The sequence below is a fragment of the Carassius carassius genome, chromosome 31 (assembly GCF_963082965.1).
Source record: "Carassius carassius chromosome 31, fCarCar2.1, whole genome shotgun sequence".
Classification (NCBI taxonomy): Eukaryota; Metazoa; Chordata; class Actinopteri; order Cypriniformes; family Cyprinidae; genus Carassius; species Carassius carassius.
The window spans coordinates 12,736,968-12,753,825 of NC_081785.1; the positions used below are offsets into that span (position 1 = coordinate 12,736,968).

At 38.7% G+C, this 16,858-nt stretch overlaps 1 protein-coding gene across 2 annotated transcripts in view; it reads left to right on the forward strand.

Annotated features, from left to right (window-relative positions):
* LOC132112077 (parkin coregulated gene protein-like) overlaps positions 1-16,858 on the forward strand; it is a 105,289-nt gene that overhangs the window by 54,384 nt on the left and 34,047 nt on the right. For both annotated transcript variants that reach the window (XM_059519668.1, XM_059519669.1), the window contains 2 exons: positions 9,213-9,384; positions 12,531-12,680. In XM_059519668.1, coding sequence (XP_059375651.1) covers positions 9,213-9,384; positions 12,531-12,680 — 322 coding nt within the window. The remainder of the gene's footprint in view (positions 1-9,212; positions 9,385-12,530; positions 12,681-16,858) is intronic.

Consider the following 16,858-nt stretch of genomic DNA (forward strand, 5'->3'; position numbering starts at 1 on the left):
TCTTTCTGGCCACCAAATGCCTCTAATTTAAAGTGTGCCTCTTTGCACTGGAATTTAAACCTAAATACTACAGTTATTGAAGTATAAATAATAACCATATTAGAAAATGTTATATTTCAAATGGTCATTCATGGATCATAATTATTGAGCATATTATTTATTACCATGATGATCTCTTCAAATTAACTAAACAGGACTGAGTTAACATGTAGTACAGTTATTTTATTGGTTAAAAGTTACACTTAATTGTTTAGTCACATTTAACTGCCAAGGAGGAGTATGAGAACATAATGCTGTTCCATTTTCCAGTATAAAATGCTATTGTAACGCATAGTCATTAGTCAACGTAGTTATCCATGCATAATCTATGCACTTAATGTGTTACAAATGACTGGAAATCGCTGAAAAAATATAATGAAACTGCTGTCTGTCCCAATTAATACATTTCAAGCATATTGACAAAACTTTTAGTTTAGTACTATTGATAGCTCCATAAACCACGTGACCGCGTGGCGGTGAGATCAAAGCATGCTCTGGTACAGCGAGTTTACTCTGCAATATGCAGTGGGATATACATATAAAATATTTTGCATTATTTGTCTACTAGATAATACCTGAATGGCAAAATGAATGCAGTGTCTTAAAATCCTGTCAAAGCTAAGGATATTCAGTGAAAACAATTGGCGTTGTTCATTGCTCGGGCATCGACCAATAAAATGTCTTCATTCGCACCAAAGCCCCGCCCCCAGCTCTGCTCTCTCACATCTGCATATACAAGTGCACTAGTGAGTTTTGCAACAGAATACCTCAAAAAGAGTAGCAAAAGTCAGAGCGCTAGGATTTGAACTTGTACTTCCAGATCTGAGAGGTTGTAAGTGCCGACTTGACGTTGTGCAGCGAAACTGAAGTAAAGTGCAAAAGTAAATATGTCGTAAACATGTGTGTATGTAATTTTCTTTGTGTGAATGTCATTCTACACATTTGTGACTATTAATCTACAACTTCCAATTCAAAACACGGGTGTTTTGATCATTGTCTGTGTGTGCAAATTGAAAGATTCAACTTTTCACATCAGAGCTGTGAGTTTAAATTTTAACTTACAAATACAAATATTAATATGACAAGTTCTCACATTCAGATCTTCAACCTCTCGAGTTTAGCTACTGATTTACCTCCATAGGTTTCAGTCAAGCAGAGTACATCAAAACTATTATCTGTGATCATTTCATTTACAATAACTGCTTTGGGTGTGAGTGATCTAATATTTATGAGCCCAAACTTTAAATATTGTTTTTGTTCATTTACTTTACATGTTTCTGGTTTAATCACGATAAGATTTTTTCTAGATCCTACATTAAATTTATATTTTGACCTCACTATTCGGGGAACAGACACAGTCTTTTAGACATAAGTACTTTTATCATTTAAGCGGGTGGAACAAAAGTCATCTTTTGTTCTGGTAATTCCGTGGTGTTTAGACTGGATTCAGGAAGATCAATGCTGACTTGACTCTGCTCATGAAGATCATTGGTGACTTGCATTTGTTCATGAAGATCAATGGTGACTTGCCTTTGCCCATGAAGATCATTGGTGACATGATTCTGCCCATGAAGATCACTGGTGACTGAACTCTGCCCATGAAGATCACTGGTGACTGGACTCTGCCCATGAAGATCACTGGTGACTGGACTCTGCCCATGAAGATCACTGGTGACTGGACTCTGCCCATGAAGATCACTGGTGACTGGACTCTGGGCAGTGGCGCTGGGCCGGCGGTTATCTTGGGCAGTGGCGCTGGGCCGGCGGCCATCTTGGGCAGTGGCGCTTTGCTGGCGGCCATCTTGCGTCGCAACGCTGGACTGGCGACCACCTTGTGCTGTGGCACTGGGCTGGAGGCCATCTTGCATCGTGGCGCTGGGCTGGCGACCACCTTGTGCTGTGGCGCTGGGCTGGCGGCCATTTTGTGCAGTGGCGCTGGGCTGGCGGTCCTCCTATCTGTAGACCCCGGTCTAGAATCGGCCATCCCACTGGGAGAGACAGGTGTGGCTGGGGTATTCCATGGAGACCGATGTTGTAAATAAAATACAAACTCCCAGAAATTATAGGCGTCCAACTGCTCCATTTCAATTCGAGGAACCGGGTCATCCAGCCCGGTATTGAAAGTGTCCTTTAGGGCCGCATCATTATATCCCATCCCCTCAGCTAGGGACCATAACATTTGTGCCATGGCACCCACCTCATTGCACTCTTGGCGGAGGGTGGTTAATTTTAAATATCTCGCTCTCCGCTCCACCATACTGGCTGGGGAACGGGAATGAAGTCCCCCACCGCTGGATCTCAACATGGATGGAGTCCTTCTGTTACGATCGGAGACCCAGTGAAACGCAGGAGACGAGAGATCCAATCGCAGTAGGGTTTTAATGGGTAATCCAAAGAGAAATCAACAAGCAGGGGTCAAAACCAAAAATCCATCCAAACAACCAAACAAATAAATAAACAGGAATAGGAACAGGAACGGGAACAGGAACTCGGAAGACGAGGAACTCGGAAGGCGAGGAAACTGGGTGATGGAAAGAAAGGACTCCATCCAGACAAACAGAACAGGACTGGTTAATATAGGGAGGATAATGACTAACAAGTGAAGACACCTGAGTGCAATTAACAGGAGTGCAATTACTGTGATGAAGGGACAAGGCTTTGTGGGATTTGTAGTGCCTACGGTGAGGTGCCTATGGGGAAGTGAGACCACTAGTGGAAACTCAGGGAAACAGAGACCAGACAGCGTGACAACAGGAAAATGTTTGTTTGTTTGGTGATGGAGAGCTGGCAGTGAGTCACACAGTATTACTGTTATCCACGCCAAATATATGATACACACGTTATCGCAGGCTTTGGATTTCTTTAACTTAGGTGACTGGAGGAGCAGAAAAACTTGCCTCTACTATGTTATACTACTTTCTTGTTTGCATCTTCATATTCGTGTGGCATATTCTTAATTGTCCTGCTCATGTTTGCTGAGCAAATGCTTCAGTAGTAGCATAAATGAATAATTTTGTTTTGTTTAATTTGTTTTATTCAGGTTTTCTGTGTGTCTTAAAAAGGTCTTAAGTCTTTATTCACCTTTCCACAAATTAAGGCCTTAAACAGATCTCAAATTGAAGTGGAAAGTCTTAAATTAATTTATTTATTATATCTTCTGTATCTTCTTATATCTATTATACAAAGACATTATTTGTCACATTCTTTACTTTGTCTTAAAAAGTCTTACAGGGTTAGTTCACCCCCCCCCAAAAAATTAGCCCATATACAGTATTACTCAAGTCATCTTAGGTGTATATGACTTTCTTCTTTTAGACGAATCCAATCGGAGTTATATTAAAAATTGTCTTTGATCTTTCAAGCTGTTTCATGACACTCAGCAGGTGTTACAGTGCTTAAGTCCAAAAGAAGTGAAATAAAAAGTGCCCATCCATAAAAAAAGTGTCTCACATGGCTCCGGTGTGAACAAAGTCCACCTGTAGCAAATTGATGCGTTTTTAAGAAAAATTACCATATTTAAAACGTAATAATCAATTAAATCTAGCTTGTGTTCACTGTTGTACACTGAAGCAGTTCCAGGCAGATGACGTATGAGGACGGCTTTGCGCATCAGTTTCTTGAGGTGCCTTTGTGCAAAAACTCTGCCTGGAACGTCATTGCCTGATAAAGCAGTGAAGCAGCAAGTCAGCTGCCTAAGTTATTGGATGCAGCTGTTGTTTTAATTAAATATGGAAATCATTTTGTTCACATTTCATGAATGAAGCCCATCATGTTCCAGTAGGACGTTTTTTCTTTCATGTACATGTTTAGCATATGTGAACAGCACTTTCATGTGGTGTGAAGAATACATACATTTTGACTGACGAAGCCCTGTCTGTGTCACATGTGCCCCCGCGTATCAGCTGGTGATTTCATCACAGCCATCTCTGGAAAACAGATTGATTTCCTGAGCCTGAACATTTATACTACCCCTTCCTCTCATGCCAGAAAAAAACACTCCTCTATCTTACAGCAACAGTCTGGGAAAGAAGGATGGCAGGTTATTTTCCTCCCTTTGTAGTTCCTTGAAATGCAATGGCTTTTTTCACTTGCACAGGTCACACTCTCATAGCCAGGACATTGCTTTGAACATGTACCTCCTCTTGCATATGGAGGGCAAATTACAAACTGTCATAATGTGTGTCAGGCTGACTGTCCGACTTGAAATTGGTGTAGTATTCATTGAGAGCATGTCTGTATTGCGTTTTGTACCATCTCATACGTCCCCCATGGCAAGGGGCACTCAGAAAGTCCTTTGAGTGTCCTGTCTAGAGTGAGTACCTCTTCCTCTTGTAGTGATGGTATAAAATCAAGTGGCCAGTTTGGATGTCATCTTCCTGATAGACACCACGGTTTGGCTATATCCCCTACAGGTGTCTTTGTGCACGGCACGCTGGCAGAAATGTGCTGCTGGTGCTCACATTAAGCCTTATGTCTCACCTCAATGCCAGAGCATATCTGGAGTGCCGGCAGTTAGTTTCGGCTCTGCCTCATCTGTTCCACTGCAGCCATACGAGCTCAAACTGCACCTGCCTGTCTTTCTGCCCAATCTGTCAGGCATTAAAAGCTTTCAACAGCTCTGCTCATGTGCAGCTACAGTTTTAATGGCTTCCAAAAGGATCATAATTGCATCCATTCAACAGAAACTCTTTCAGCGAGACCAGCACTTTTCATGTTTCACTGACTCCCATATTTGCCTTTTTCCCTACTTCTGTAGTTTCAGTGCTCACTTATTTCCCTTTGAAAACTTTGCTGTCGTCACAGCAACCGATATGGGATGACTCTGGTCTCTGTCTCACTGACCCCTCACTTCTCTTCAAATCCCACTTAACATTTCACTCATGTCTTTTGAATAGACAGCAAATCAGATCATGTGTAAATAATAAAGAATGGGCTTCGAGTCTTATACGCGTCAGAAATAAATCTCATACTGCATTAGAAACACATGCAAAAAAAAAATGGTATGGGATTTACTTTGAAACAATTTTCATTCAGAAATTGCTAGTAAATTTCACAAATAATTAAAAAGAATCTGCAAGTAACATTGAATGAAACAATACATTTATGAAGACTAAAATAGTATTTTATTTTAAAACATACCTCAATAATCTTTTTTTTTACTTCAAAAATCCTTACCAATGGTGCACAATGGTGTCTCTTCTGAGCCGTTCAGTTTCATTCTGTGGTTTATGTGTCACAGATGCAGTGTGTGTGCTGCTCCTCATATTTCTTTGTTTTTGCACTGGTAACAAATAATTTGTCTTTCCTTTAACATCTCTGGCAGCTCTAAATCAATATGTTACACAAATAGTTTCACAGGCGTGAGAGTTATCAAAATCATTTTAAAGGACACACGCACACACACCAGGAGTGAGCACAGTTCAGTATTTAAGAATAGGCTCTCCTTCAGTTCATGAGTGTGAATCTGAATTAAATTTGCCACACCTCACAGGATATTGAAATGGAAGATGAATGACAGGAAGTGGAATTTATTGGATTAGTGAACACAGGATGTATGAATACTGTGTGTTTAAATAAGTGTGGTGATATGAAAACACACTGCTTTTGTGTGTGTTGTGAAACAGGCCTGAAGGGTGTTGTTAAGCATGATCAAAGAATATTGATCCTGAAAAATTTATTTTCCACAAAAACAATATGTTATTAATAAATAACAGTACTGCTGAAAATTCAGCTTTGAAAACACAGTAATAAATTAGAATTTAAAATATATATAAATAGAAAACAGTTTTAAATTGTAATAATTATGTATTTTTCATGAACATTTATGAACATTGTAATTTTATAGACTCAGACCTTTGAAAGGTAGTTTACACAAATGTTTAATTAAATAATAATATAAAACAATGAAATGATTAAGGTACAACTTTGCATTTGTGACTTAATAATCTACACATATTCTGCTGTTTGTATGAGAAAAAAAATCAAGTCCTTTCTCTGCAGGGTGTGAATTTTGTAAAGGTGGCTCAGCACTCTTGGCTGTAATGGGTGTATGTGTTACTAAATAATACATTATGTGTTGGGTAGGAGATCTGAGGATTTTATATTTTGATTTGTGATTGATCTTAAAGATGTTTACGATCTCTTTTTTCAAGTGAATTGTCAAGATTTTGATCTTCTACTGTATGACTATGACTGGCTAAATTATATCACACGCCTCTTATGTGTCTTTCATGTGCTGTGACGAATAAAAAAAAACAGTTCAACATGAACTAGCAGTAGTAGTGAAATGAATGACATTTTTGTGAAAGTTTCAATTTTAATAAAATTATCATTGAGCCGCTTGCCGTTCCTTTTATTTAAAGCAGTGCGCTTTCACCTGTCCTTAAAAGCTTAACACCCAAATTAGATGAATCATATAATGTGACTGTTGTAAAAGGCAGTTTACTGCAGGACATGCTTTATTATAAAATGAGTTATTAATAGCACATGAACTGCGAATTATATTATATAGATTAATCTAGATTAAAATGGCTCATTCGATTTCTGCCAAAGGCATTCAGAATATGTGTGTTACCCAAATAAAATTGACAAACAGTAAGTCTTTGAGAAGGGTTTTATCAAGCTAGGTGGTGCATTAGAAAAGGTGCTCACGGACCACGCTACACGGACTGCATACGCACTGCAGACGAAGTATGTGTGAAACAGGCGTGAGCAGAGCCGTAGCTGGGGTCAGCGGGGACCCGGTGAAGGTTGTACCAGTGGGCCCTGTTTGAAATTGTTTAATTTGTATGTCCGTTGATTTTTATTTATTTGTGCTATTTACACAATGTTTAAGTTTTTTTCAAGTTTGTAGGTGTCAAGGTACAGAAACCAAATGTAAAATAGCACTGGATAGTCTTCAATGTAAAAAAATCAAATATACAATCAAACCTACATTTATTCAGACACCTTCAACATTTCTCACATTATTACAGTTTTGCTATATATATCAAAAATTATATCTGGTGTCTGAATAATTTTTAGTTTGACTGTTAAAACTACAAAGTAGCCTAATTCAGTCAAGAGCAGTGAGTGATTTTCATTTTCTTGGATTAACATTACAGCAGCCAGTAGCTAAATAAGGAGCGGTCACTTTAAGAGAAGATGAACGCATCCAATTTAATACACATCCCATTTTTTTCCTCAATGTTTTACTTTCACTTAAGAAATAGCTGACAGTTTTTTCGAGCATAATTTTCAAGGTGGATATTTTGACATATTTTGTATGTATTTGTCGGCACAAGAGCAAAAATAAGCAAATTCGATGTTCAAGTGTTTTGAGACGCCTTTCTCTGCGTGAGCCCTGAACACCAGAACACCGCGGTACTGAATTGGGCTCTTTCACATCTTCTTGTTTATTCAAACTGCGATTTGTATTTGTTCGTTCAGGTGCAGGAGGGACTTCGAGGAGAACTTCGCAGAAGAGAGCTCGGTTCAGTGTCGCTGTCCGTGATACGCGGCTCTCTCCTGCGCACCGAACACAGCGCGCGAGTAACCAGTTACTCTGTTAAGCTTTTCCGCGTCTTGTTTTTTTGGATGCTTTAATGTTTAAATCGACAAGCGGTAAGGCTTAAAAACACGTGAAAAAGATAAGCTTTCGTGACGATGCGCAGCAGTGGCCCGTCAACTGTCCTGGGCATCTTTTTAGGCTGGCCTCAGCCAGTCGGTTATATAAAATATCAAGATGAAAGTCATCATAGCTTGCTTAGTATAGACCCAGCTCCCAACCCAACTTTGAGAATAGATTAACGGCGATATTTTTTTTCATTTTGTATTTATTTTCTGCATGGAATCGCCGAAACCGCGACGCGAGCACTGCCCCAACTGCACAAAATGAGACAAAGCTGCAGCCAGCGGTCGGGATGTAAACTCAAAATGAAACAACTGCCATGAATCTTGCATGATTTTTTTTTTTAATATCGATATTCCGTTTTTTAGAATCAATACAGTATCGTCAAACAAAATATCGCAATACTCACGTGCTTTGATATTTTCTTAAACCCCCTAGTGTTTTTTAAACTGTGCAAATAGGTAAGTCATAGGCTTGTTCCAGTCTGAATATTCTCAATAGTGTATCTCAAAATTGGGAAGATTCCGATTCAGGTCGTGGATCATTATTTTGCGTTATAAGATCGTGATATGATATTTTGGAAAGATCACCTACTCCTAGTTGGTGTTTTAATATCCATGTTGGAACATTTAGTCACAATACAGGCAAAACCTGACCCACTCAAACATACATTCACAGTGTTCCAGTGATTAATGCTACAGTCAGAGAGTCCCACAGAATATCACCCCAGTTATGTGAGACATCTGTCTGTGGTTAGCTGCATGTGTCTCCTCTTTGTTTTTCATGTTCGGAATCCCCATTATGCTTCTATATGTGTGTGTGTGTGTATCATCTCTCTACCAGCACACTGCACATATTTGTTTTGTACTCTAGTTTTGCTGTATGAATCACCAAGATGATCTTGTCCAAGTCTGAAAAGGTCAAGGTTAGCCAGTAATTTGGCTGTAAGCAATCAGCCCTCTTGCTAAGTTTATGATGCTGTGTTTGTGTGTGTGTGTGTGTATGTGTGTATGTGTGTGTGCATCATTAATATGCCACACTTATATAATAGATAAAGGAATTTTCAGATATAAAAAAATACACAAAATACTAATGTAAAAATTCAGCTTACAAGTATACAGAGCATCATTAAACCTACTGACAGACTTGCAACAGAAAGAAGAGAATAATGAAACTGTGTGTATGACTGTATATCTCAAGGACACAAAACAGGCCTTATCTATTCATGCCTGTTTCCATGCTCACAACCAAAGCAGAACAGGTGTGAATGTGTGATCCAACAGGAAGTCACATGTTCTAGAGTGTTCTAAAGCCCCCAGCTGCTAAAGCCCCCAGCCCCCCCCCCCCCGACCCAGTCTCCCCTCCAGAATCTGTGCTAAAACAGGGGCTGCTCTTTTTGTGACTTGGCGTTTGTGAGTATTTGTTGAGGCTATTATAGTCACAGACACAAAGAGGGGTTATTTAAAAAACACACAAACTCTTTGGCCTTCCACTAATTTGATTTCATAGTGAACAGACACACTTAGAATAACACTGACCTTGCATGCTTGTGTTTTTTAAACAGGTGGAGATTGAAAAACTGGACTACCATCACTACCTCCCCCTGTTTTTTGACGGAATGTGCGAGACGGTTCACCCCTATGAGTTCTTTGCTCGACAGGGCATCCATGACATGCTGGAGCACGGTGGCAGTAAGATCCTGCCTCTTATTCCACAGCTCATCATACCCATCAAGAGTGAGTGTCATTAAAATGAGACCTGCTCCATAGAGTTCTTCCTGTGCAAGATACTAATTACTGTCCAAAGTAACTAATTATTTTTTCTTTTTTTATAAGTCACAAAATTATTCAATGGGAGTCAGTCTGTCCTTAGTACAGAGCATGCACTTCATCTGAAAGCTTAGAGGAAGAGAAGAAGAAGCATTCCAAAGCTTACAAAAGAGAAAATAAAAATGGCATTCAATTAATTACAGTATTACAGTATAGTAAGGGAGGGCAAGAAGCTACCTTTCAAAACTCTAAAGCAGTCACACTACATAAATCTGACTTATGGAAAAGTGGTAATGCTGGAAATGTATGAAAATGTATGGAGTTTGGCCAGAGGCATGTGAGGGACTTGACCATTTTAAGCAGAATCCAGTGTGATGAAAGCAATATTGGGCATCAGTATTTAATTTATTTTTATTATTTTTTTGTTATGATGCTGTTTAAATCCCAGAATATTATTTTTGTTATTCATTTTTTATTTTGTTTAAAAACACAAAAGAGTTTTTACAGCAAATCAAAACGATCCATTTTATGGGTCACATGAGAAAACGAGAAGTTCTGCACTGGTCAAATCAAAGCCCAGAGTGAAGAATAAATTAGCTCCTTTGGAATGATTAAATAAAACCATTCCTCCTTCTTGGTTGCAACATAGATAGACAGACAGGTAGACAGATAGATAGACAAATTAGAAAACTTTTTTCCCTCTCCCACAGGAGTGACTGCAGTTATGTTTGTATCAGGAGTTAAACTAATGCAATTACTCAAGTGTCTAAATGTCATGCTTCTGTGATATTTAGAGAAGGAAAAGGTATGTGAGGTGGTTAATTTTTAGAGCCTAATATGATAGAGGCATTAATGGTTTTACTTAGAGAGATTTAGAAACAGATCCTTACTCCTCCAGACGCGTCACACACCATGAATTATTGAACACTCCTTCAGTGCAAATGTCACACCGCTGGAAAACAGTTTGGTGTGTTTGTTTGGTAATTAGAATTTCATAGTGTGTTATACAGATATAGGAGAGCAGGAAGTAAGTGGAGGTGGTTGGTAAAGTACAGCACACAGCTGCCTCTCAAAACACAAAAGATGTGTAGATGAAATAATTTTTGGATGAATTATACCTCCTAAATGCCTTGTTCAGAGAGGCTTTAGACCCATCATAACATAAATGATCTAAAATAAATTCAAGTGAGATAACTCAAGAGATACAGTAACCAAATATGTATTTAAAGGGTTAGTTCACCCAGATAGCAAATTTATGTCATTAATAACTTACCCTCATGTTATTTCAAACCCGTAAAACCTCAGTTTATCTTTGGAACACAGTTTAAGATATTTTAGATTTAGTCCGAAAGCTCTCAGTCCCTCCATTGAAGCTGTGTGTACGGTATACTGTCCATGTCCAGAAAGGTAAGAAAAACATCATCAAAGTAGTCCATGTGACATCAGAGGGTCGGTTAGAATTTTTTGAAGCATCGAAAATACATTTTGGTCCAAAAATAGCAAAAACGACGACTTTATTCAGCATTGTCTTCTCTTCCGTGTCTGTTGTGTGAGAGAGTTCAAAACAAAGCAGTCTGGATATCCGGTTCGCGAACGAATCATTCAGTTCACCAAATCGAACTGAATCGTTTTAAACGGTTCGCATCTCTAATATGCATTAATCCACAAATGACTTAAGCTGTTAACTTTTTTTTAATGTGGCTGACACTCCCTCTGAGTTCAAACAAACCAATATCCCGGAGTAATGCATGAACACAAACAGTACACTGACTGAACTGCTGTGAAGAGAGAACTGAAGATGAACACCGAGCCGAGCCAGATAGCGAACAATAGACTGACTCGTTCACGAGTGAAGAATCGGTTGCATCGGTTTTCGGATCACCGGTAGTTCTTTCGGACAGTTCGATTCAATAAACCGGTTGAAGAAAACGGTTCACCGGTTCTTTTGCGCTCGACGTATAATGGCGTCATTTGCGATGATTGCCCTTGATTCAAGCCTTCGGTTTACCCGCGCTCATAACACTAGCACAGAATCAGTTCAGAATCAATCACCAAAAGAATCAGTTCAGTTCAGACGCCCTGTGTGTCGGTCTGCTTCACGCTGAATCACACATCCTCGTCTGACAGAAACGGTTCTTGACTCGTGAATGAGTCAATGTTTTGTTCGTTATCTGACTCGGCTCAGTGTTCATCTTCAGTTCTCTCTTCACAGCAGTTCAGTCAGTGTACTGTTTGAGTACATGAATTACTCCGGGATATTGGTTTGTTTGAACTCAGAGGGAGTGTCAGCCACATTAAAAAAGTTAACAGCTTAAGTCATTTGTGGATTAATGCGTATTAGAGATGCGAACCGTTTAAAACGATTCAGTTCGATTTGGTGAACTGAATGATTCGTTCGCGAACCGGATATCCAGCTGCTTTGATTTGAACTCTCTCTCACAACAGACACGGAAAAGAAGACAAAGCTGAATAAAGTCGTCGTTTTTGCTATTTTTGGACCAAAATGTATTTTCGATGCTTCAAAAAATTCTAACTGACCCTCTGATGTCACATGGACTACTTTGATGATGTTTTTCTTACCTTTCTGGACATGGACAGTATACCGTACACACAGCTTCAATGGAGGGACTGAGAGCTTTCGGACTAAATCTAAAATATCTTAAACTGTGTTCCAAAGATAAACGGTGGTCTTACGGGTTTGAAACAACATGAGGGTAAGTTATTAATTACATAAATTTGCTATCTGGGTGAACTAACCCTTTAATGAGTATAACAGCTTATTTCTCAGAGATCAAATCATATGGAAAAAGTATATTTATAAATTAAATTATTTTTTCAACTGCTCTGTCATTTTTTCCTCTGAACCACGGGATATCATGCAGACTGCAGATAAAGGCTTTTTTGTAGAATTGAATTGAAGCCTTCCTCACTGCATACAGGGCATGTAAGGGAAAGTGTTCTTCAACTTTTGGACTGAGAAAAAGAAAGTGCAAATACAACATCCCAAAAAGGCACATCCCAAAAATGGGAAAATATCACAGTTTTTCCCCACACCTCAAAGTATTTTTGGACCTTCTTTCTTGTTCTCTTCATCTCTCTGTGTTTGTCTACAGATGCTCTCAACACGAGGAGCAGGCAGGTCATCTGCACTACGCTGAAGGTTCTGCAGCACCTGGTTGTATCAGCAGATATGGTGGGTGAGGCGCTGGTCCCATACTACAGACAGATCCTCCCCATCCTGAACATCTTCAAGAACATGAACAGTAAGCAACTTATACATCTGGAACTGCTTAAGGCTTTAATAAAAGGTTTAGTTTTTTTACTTTTGAGATCATTTTTTGTGAAATATATATTGGATATATATTTTTAATCAGCAAATCTCTCAAGGTTGTGTGTAAAAGCACACATATTTTTTTCTCCAAGGGATGTTTTTATGCATAATATGCAGAGGAGTGCCTTGGGAAAGTGGCTTGTTTTCATAAAACAGCAATTTGTTAAAAGAGCAATTTTACTTTAATTTATTTTTACTATCCATTTTTTTTAAAAGCTACATTCATTGCTTTTTCTGCTCCTTGGTTTTACGGTTAACCTTTTTCTTTTATTACTTATTTGTTTTATCTCTGATCCGGCCACATCGAAAAACACTGACAGTTAACATGGATTTTGCATTGATCCCTGCAGCCCTTGTCTTGCTGGAGATCAGTGGTTGTCTTTCAGGATACAAGCCTCCAGCTCTGATCTTTAAAGCTGGCCTCAGATCAGCGTGCATCGGCACTGTTCTGAATCACTCTTAATGAACATTCTACATCATTACTGAACATTTATGCTGACTTTCTACATGCCAATACAAGAATCTACACCATCTGGTGCCTGATATTCTATTGATTGTGTAGTTATATTTGTCTCTTCGTCATCTGATGTCTGTCATCATTTTGAACACGGTCATGAGAACTGATGTTGAGCTTTAGGTATTCATTGTGTTCTGGTGTCAGACCGCTTCACACTTCCATTCACCACCTTTGTCAGGCAGACTATAGGCCTGCCAGACATCTTCAGACGTGAGGACAAGCATTGTGGATCAATCACCTCATCACAGGCTTAATCAGCAGAAATGCTGCCACCTCACTCTTCTGATCAATATCCAATTGGAATATTTTGTCTTCTTAATTCCGTTACATTATCTGCTAATGTTTTGTTTGAGCAAAAGAATGAGCACTGGAGGGACAGACACAGCTTCTCTCATTAGCTCCAGGCTCCATGCTGATCTCCTCTGTGAATTAGCAGTAGGTAAAATCTCTTAAGTATCACAAGCCAAGATCAGGACTGGTTAGATTGGTTAGATTTTATTTTAGTCTGCAGTTTTAAAAACAAATCTTTTAGTTCTGTGGCGTAGTTAAGTAGTGTGATTGTATGAGAGAGAGAAAGATGTTTGGAAACTTGCTGTGAATTGAGGTTGGGCTAAAAATGATCCAATTTCTCCATTGGATTCCTCTGGGGGGAGTTGGTGGTTGCGAATATTCTGGATGAAATGGATCACTCTCAGAGTAAGTTATGGGCCTCTTTGTATACAAGGTGAAAATGTTTGGGTGTTTGTGTGTTTTCGTGCCTTGTGGTAGTGTGGTCAGCGGGAAATTGTGTCTACACAGTGGTCTTTTGTTCCCCAGGATGCAGCTGTTGGCACTGTGGTGTTGTTTGTCTAAGTGTGTTGTCCTAATTTTTCGATGGTTTTCAGATCTTGAATTGTGAAGGTCACATTTGTCCAACATTTTTGCATGAATTAAGCAATATGACACGAGCAAAAGTACAGCCGTGTTTAATTTGGCCAGTTTGTATGTATATTTTCTTTTCACTGCCAACAAGTAAAGTAATTCCAGTGCTGTTAAATATTTTATATACGGTTTTATATTTTCTATACTGCAGTAAGGTTTCTTTCTTTGTTTAATATTTGTTCATATTATTATTTGTATTCATCAAGGATGTATTAAATTGAACTTTAAAGAATTTTTTTTTTTGAGCATTTTAGAATGATTTCTGAAGAATCATGTGACACTGGAGTAATGGCTGCTGAAAATGTAGCCTTGCCATCACAGGAATAAACAACATTTTTAAAGATATTAAATGTAAGCTTTAGTAACATTTCCCCATATTACTTTTTTTTTTACGGTATTTTTAAACAAATAAATTCAGACTTGGTGAGCATAAGAGACTTCTTTTATTTTTCAATATGTAAAAACTAAAAAAAAAAAAAACTATATTTTAATTTTAATTTTATCCAGTTTGAGTTTATGGAAATTTGTAGATGTTTTTGTCAAAGTGGTTTACCGTAAATTTAAAGTATAAATTTTGTCAGTTTGTATTCCCTAGGAATCAAAACTCCGATCTTGACATTCAGAGCTACATAAACCTTGCAATTTTTGGGTAGACTATTCATTTAAAAACAACATTAGTGGTAAATTTGTTCTAGACCGAACTCCTTGACCCTGGAGTAGTTGTAAATTAACTATTTCTGTGTGCATTTTCCAAATTTTATTCCACTCTGTTTAAATCATTAAGAGTCTGGAAGTTTAACCCCTTCAATCAATATGTAGCACTGACATCTTGCTGTGTTTTTTCACTTTCCATGGCTTTCTAAGGCTTCTGTGGACACTCGAGTTTCAGGTAAACATGGTTAAAATCCTGATTGTAGCCTTGCAGCATTTCCACTTTTGTGTCGTGTGAGTGAGTGTTTGTGTGCTGCTGTACTTGAAATGACTGAATATGCTGGAACTATAAATGTATGTAAATCACAGATGCAGTTTACATGCTTCTGTTGTTTTCTGGCTGGAATGATTCCTGTTGGTAATCAAACACGGTGATGTCTCTTACAAGGAACATATCTGCTCCATCATGCAATAGATTACACACGCACACACACAGGGCAGTAACATCATTTCCTGCCTGCTTGCCTCTGTCCAGTACACACTCCTTGAAGAGAACACACTCCCTGCTTAGCAGGATGCTCCCTGAAAAATGTGTGTGAACAAATGTCCAGCTAATGATGCTTAACGACCCCAAGCTGTTCTGCCGTTAGCCTCTGCTTCACTCCTGTTCTCTGCGTGCATGCGTGAGTCCGTGTGTGTGTCTTTTGTATTGGCCTGCATTATCTTTGTGCTGTTAGTCTGCTTTCCACATTCATTTGCACCAGACCTGCTGTGATACACTCCTTTTGGTCCTATGAATCTTTCTGCTGTGAATGCAGACAACTCTGATAAGCAGAAACACACACAGAAACATATATAGTGTGGTGGCAATGATGCAACTCTGAGAGGTTTTTATTAGAACTAAACAAAATATTTGTGCTTGTGAAGTGGTAGATTCCCAGGTGAGGTCGCGGTGATATATTGTCTTGGTGGCGATCTGGTAATGTTGTTCCTTGTGTCTGCATGGCAGAGGTGCTATATTAGCCTCAGGTGTTTCTTATCACTCGTTACTTTGTACCTCCATTTGCGACCTCCTTCCGCTGTAAGACTGGAGGGCAACGGTGACTCAAGGCAATGTGGACCTTATTTAATGCAAATACTCATTCTAAATTCACATAGATTCATTTGTTCATGAGTGATTAGCAGGCCTAGACAGAATCTGTGGAATTTTGGGGGATTTACAACTGGATTAAAGCATGGTAAATGTGTTAAATGGAACAGAAAGTGTAACACTTTTATAAAAAAACTCACAGTGTATTTAAATTAGGCAAACTATTTAATAAATGAACACAGAAGTTAAAAGGGAATTGGAAAAGGGTTTGATTATATTTGAAATATTTGATTCTCACAATTTTTTTACCTAGAGAGCATGAAATAATGTGTAAATGATATTACTTTACGGTGTTTAAAAAAATTACTGTAGAGGAACATAGCTGTCCACAACAGCTCGATTGTGTGTGCATGCCTCTACTTGTACACTAGAGAACATCTGCTCATATTGCTACTGTAGAGCTAGTCCATGTTTTTGTAAGACTTCTTAATAAATTTTGGTTTATCACTACCGATACGAGACCCTCTCCTCCTGTAAAAAGTATATTCATAAGAACACACGCGCACAAACACAATGCAATGCAATATAAGTTTCATACTCTGTTCCCTATGGGCTCATTTTCCTATCTATATCACGTGTCTTCCTCTCATGAGGGATTTGAGCAAATCTGGCCTCCTGCAGGACTCTTACAACAGTGATGAATTCATCATCCCAGCCACTTCTGCCCCTGAGAGAAGAGATCAGCTCTGCCAAGCCCACCCTCATGCATACGGCTCTCACTGTGCCCACCTGCCCCGTCTCAGCATGCTTCATAGTCCTTAATGATGCTGCTTTCACTCAGCAGTCAATTTATATATTCTACTGTAAAATAAAATGTGTGTGTGTATATATATATATATATATATATATATATATATATATATATATGCAT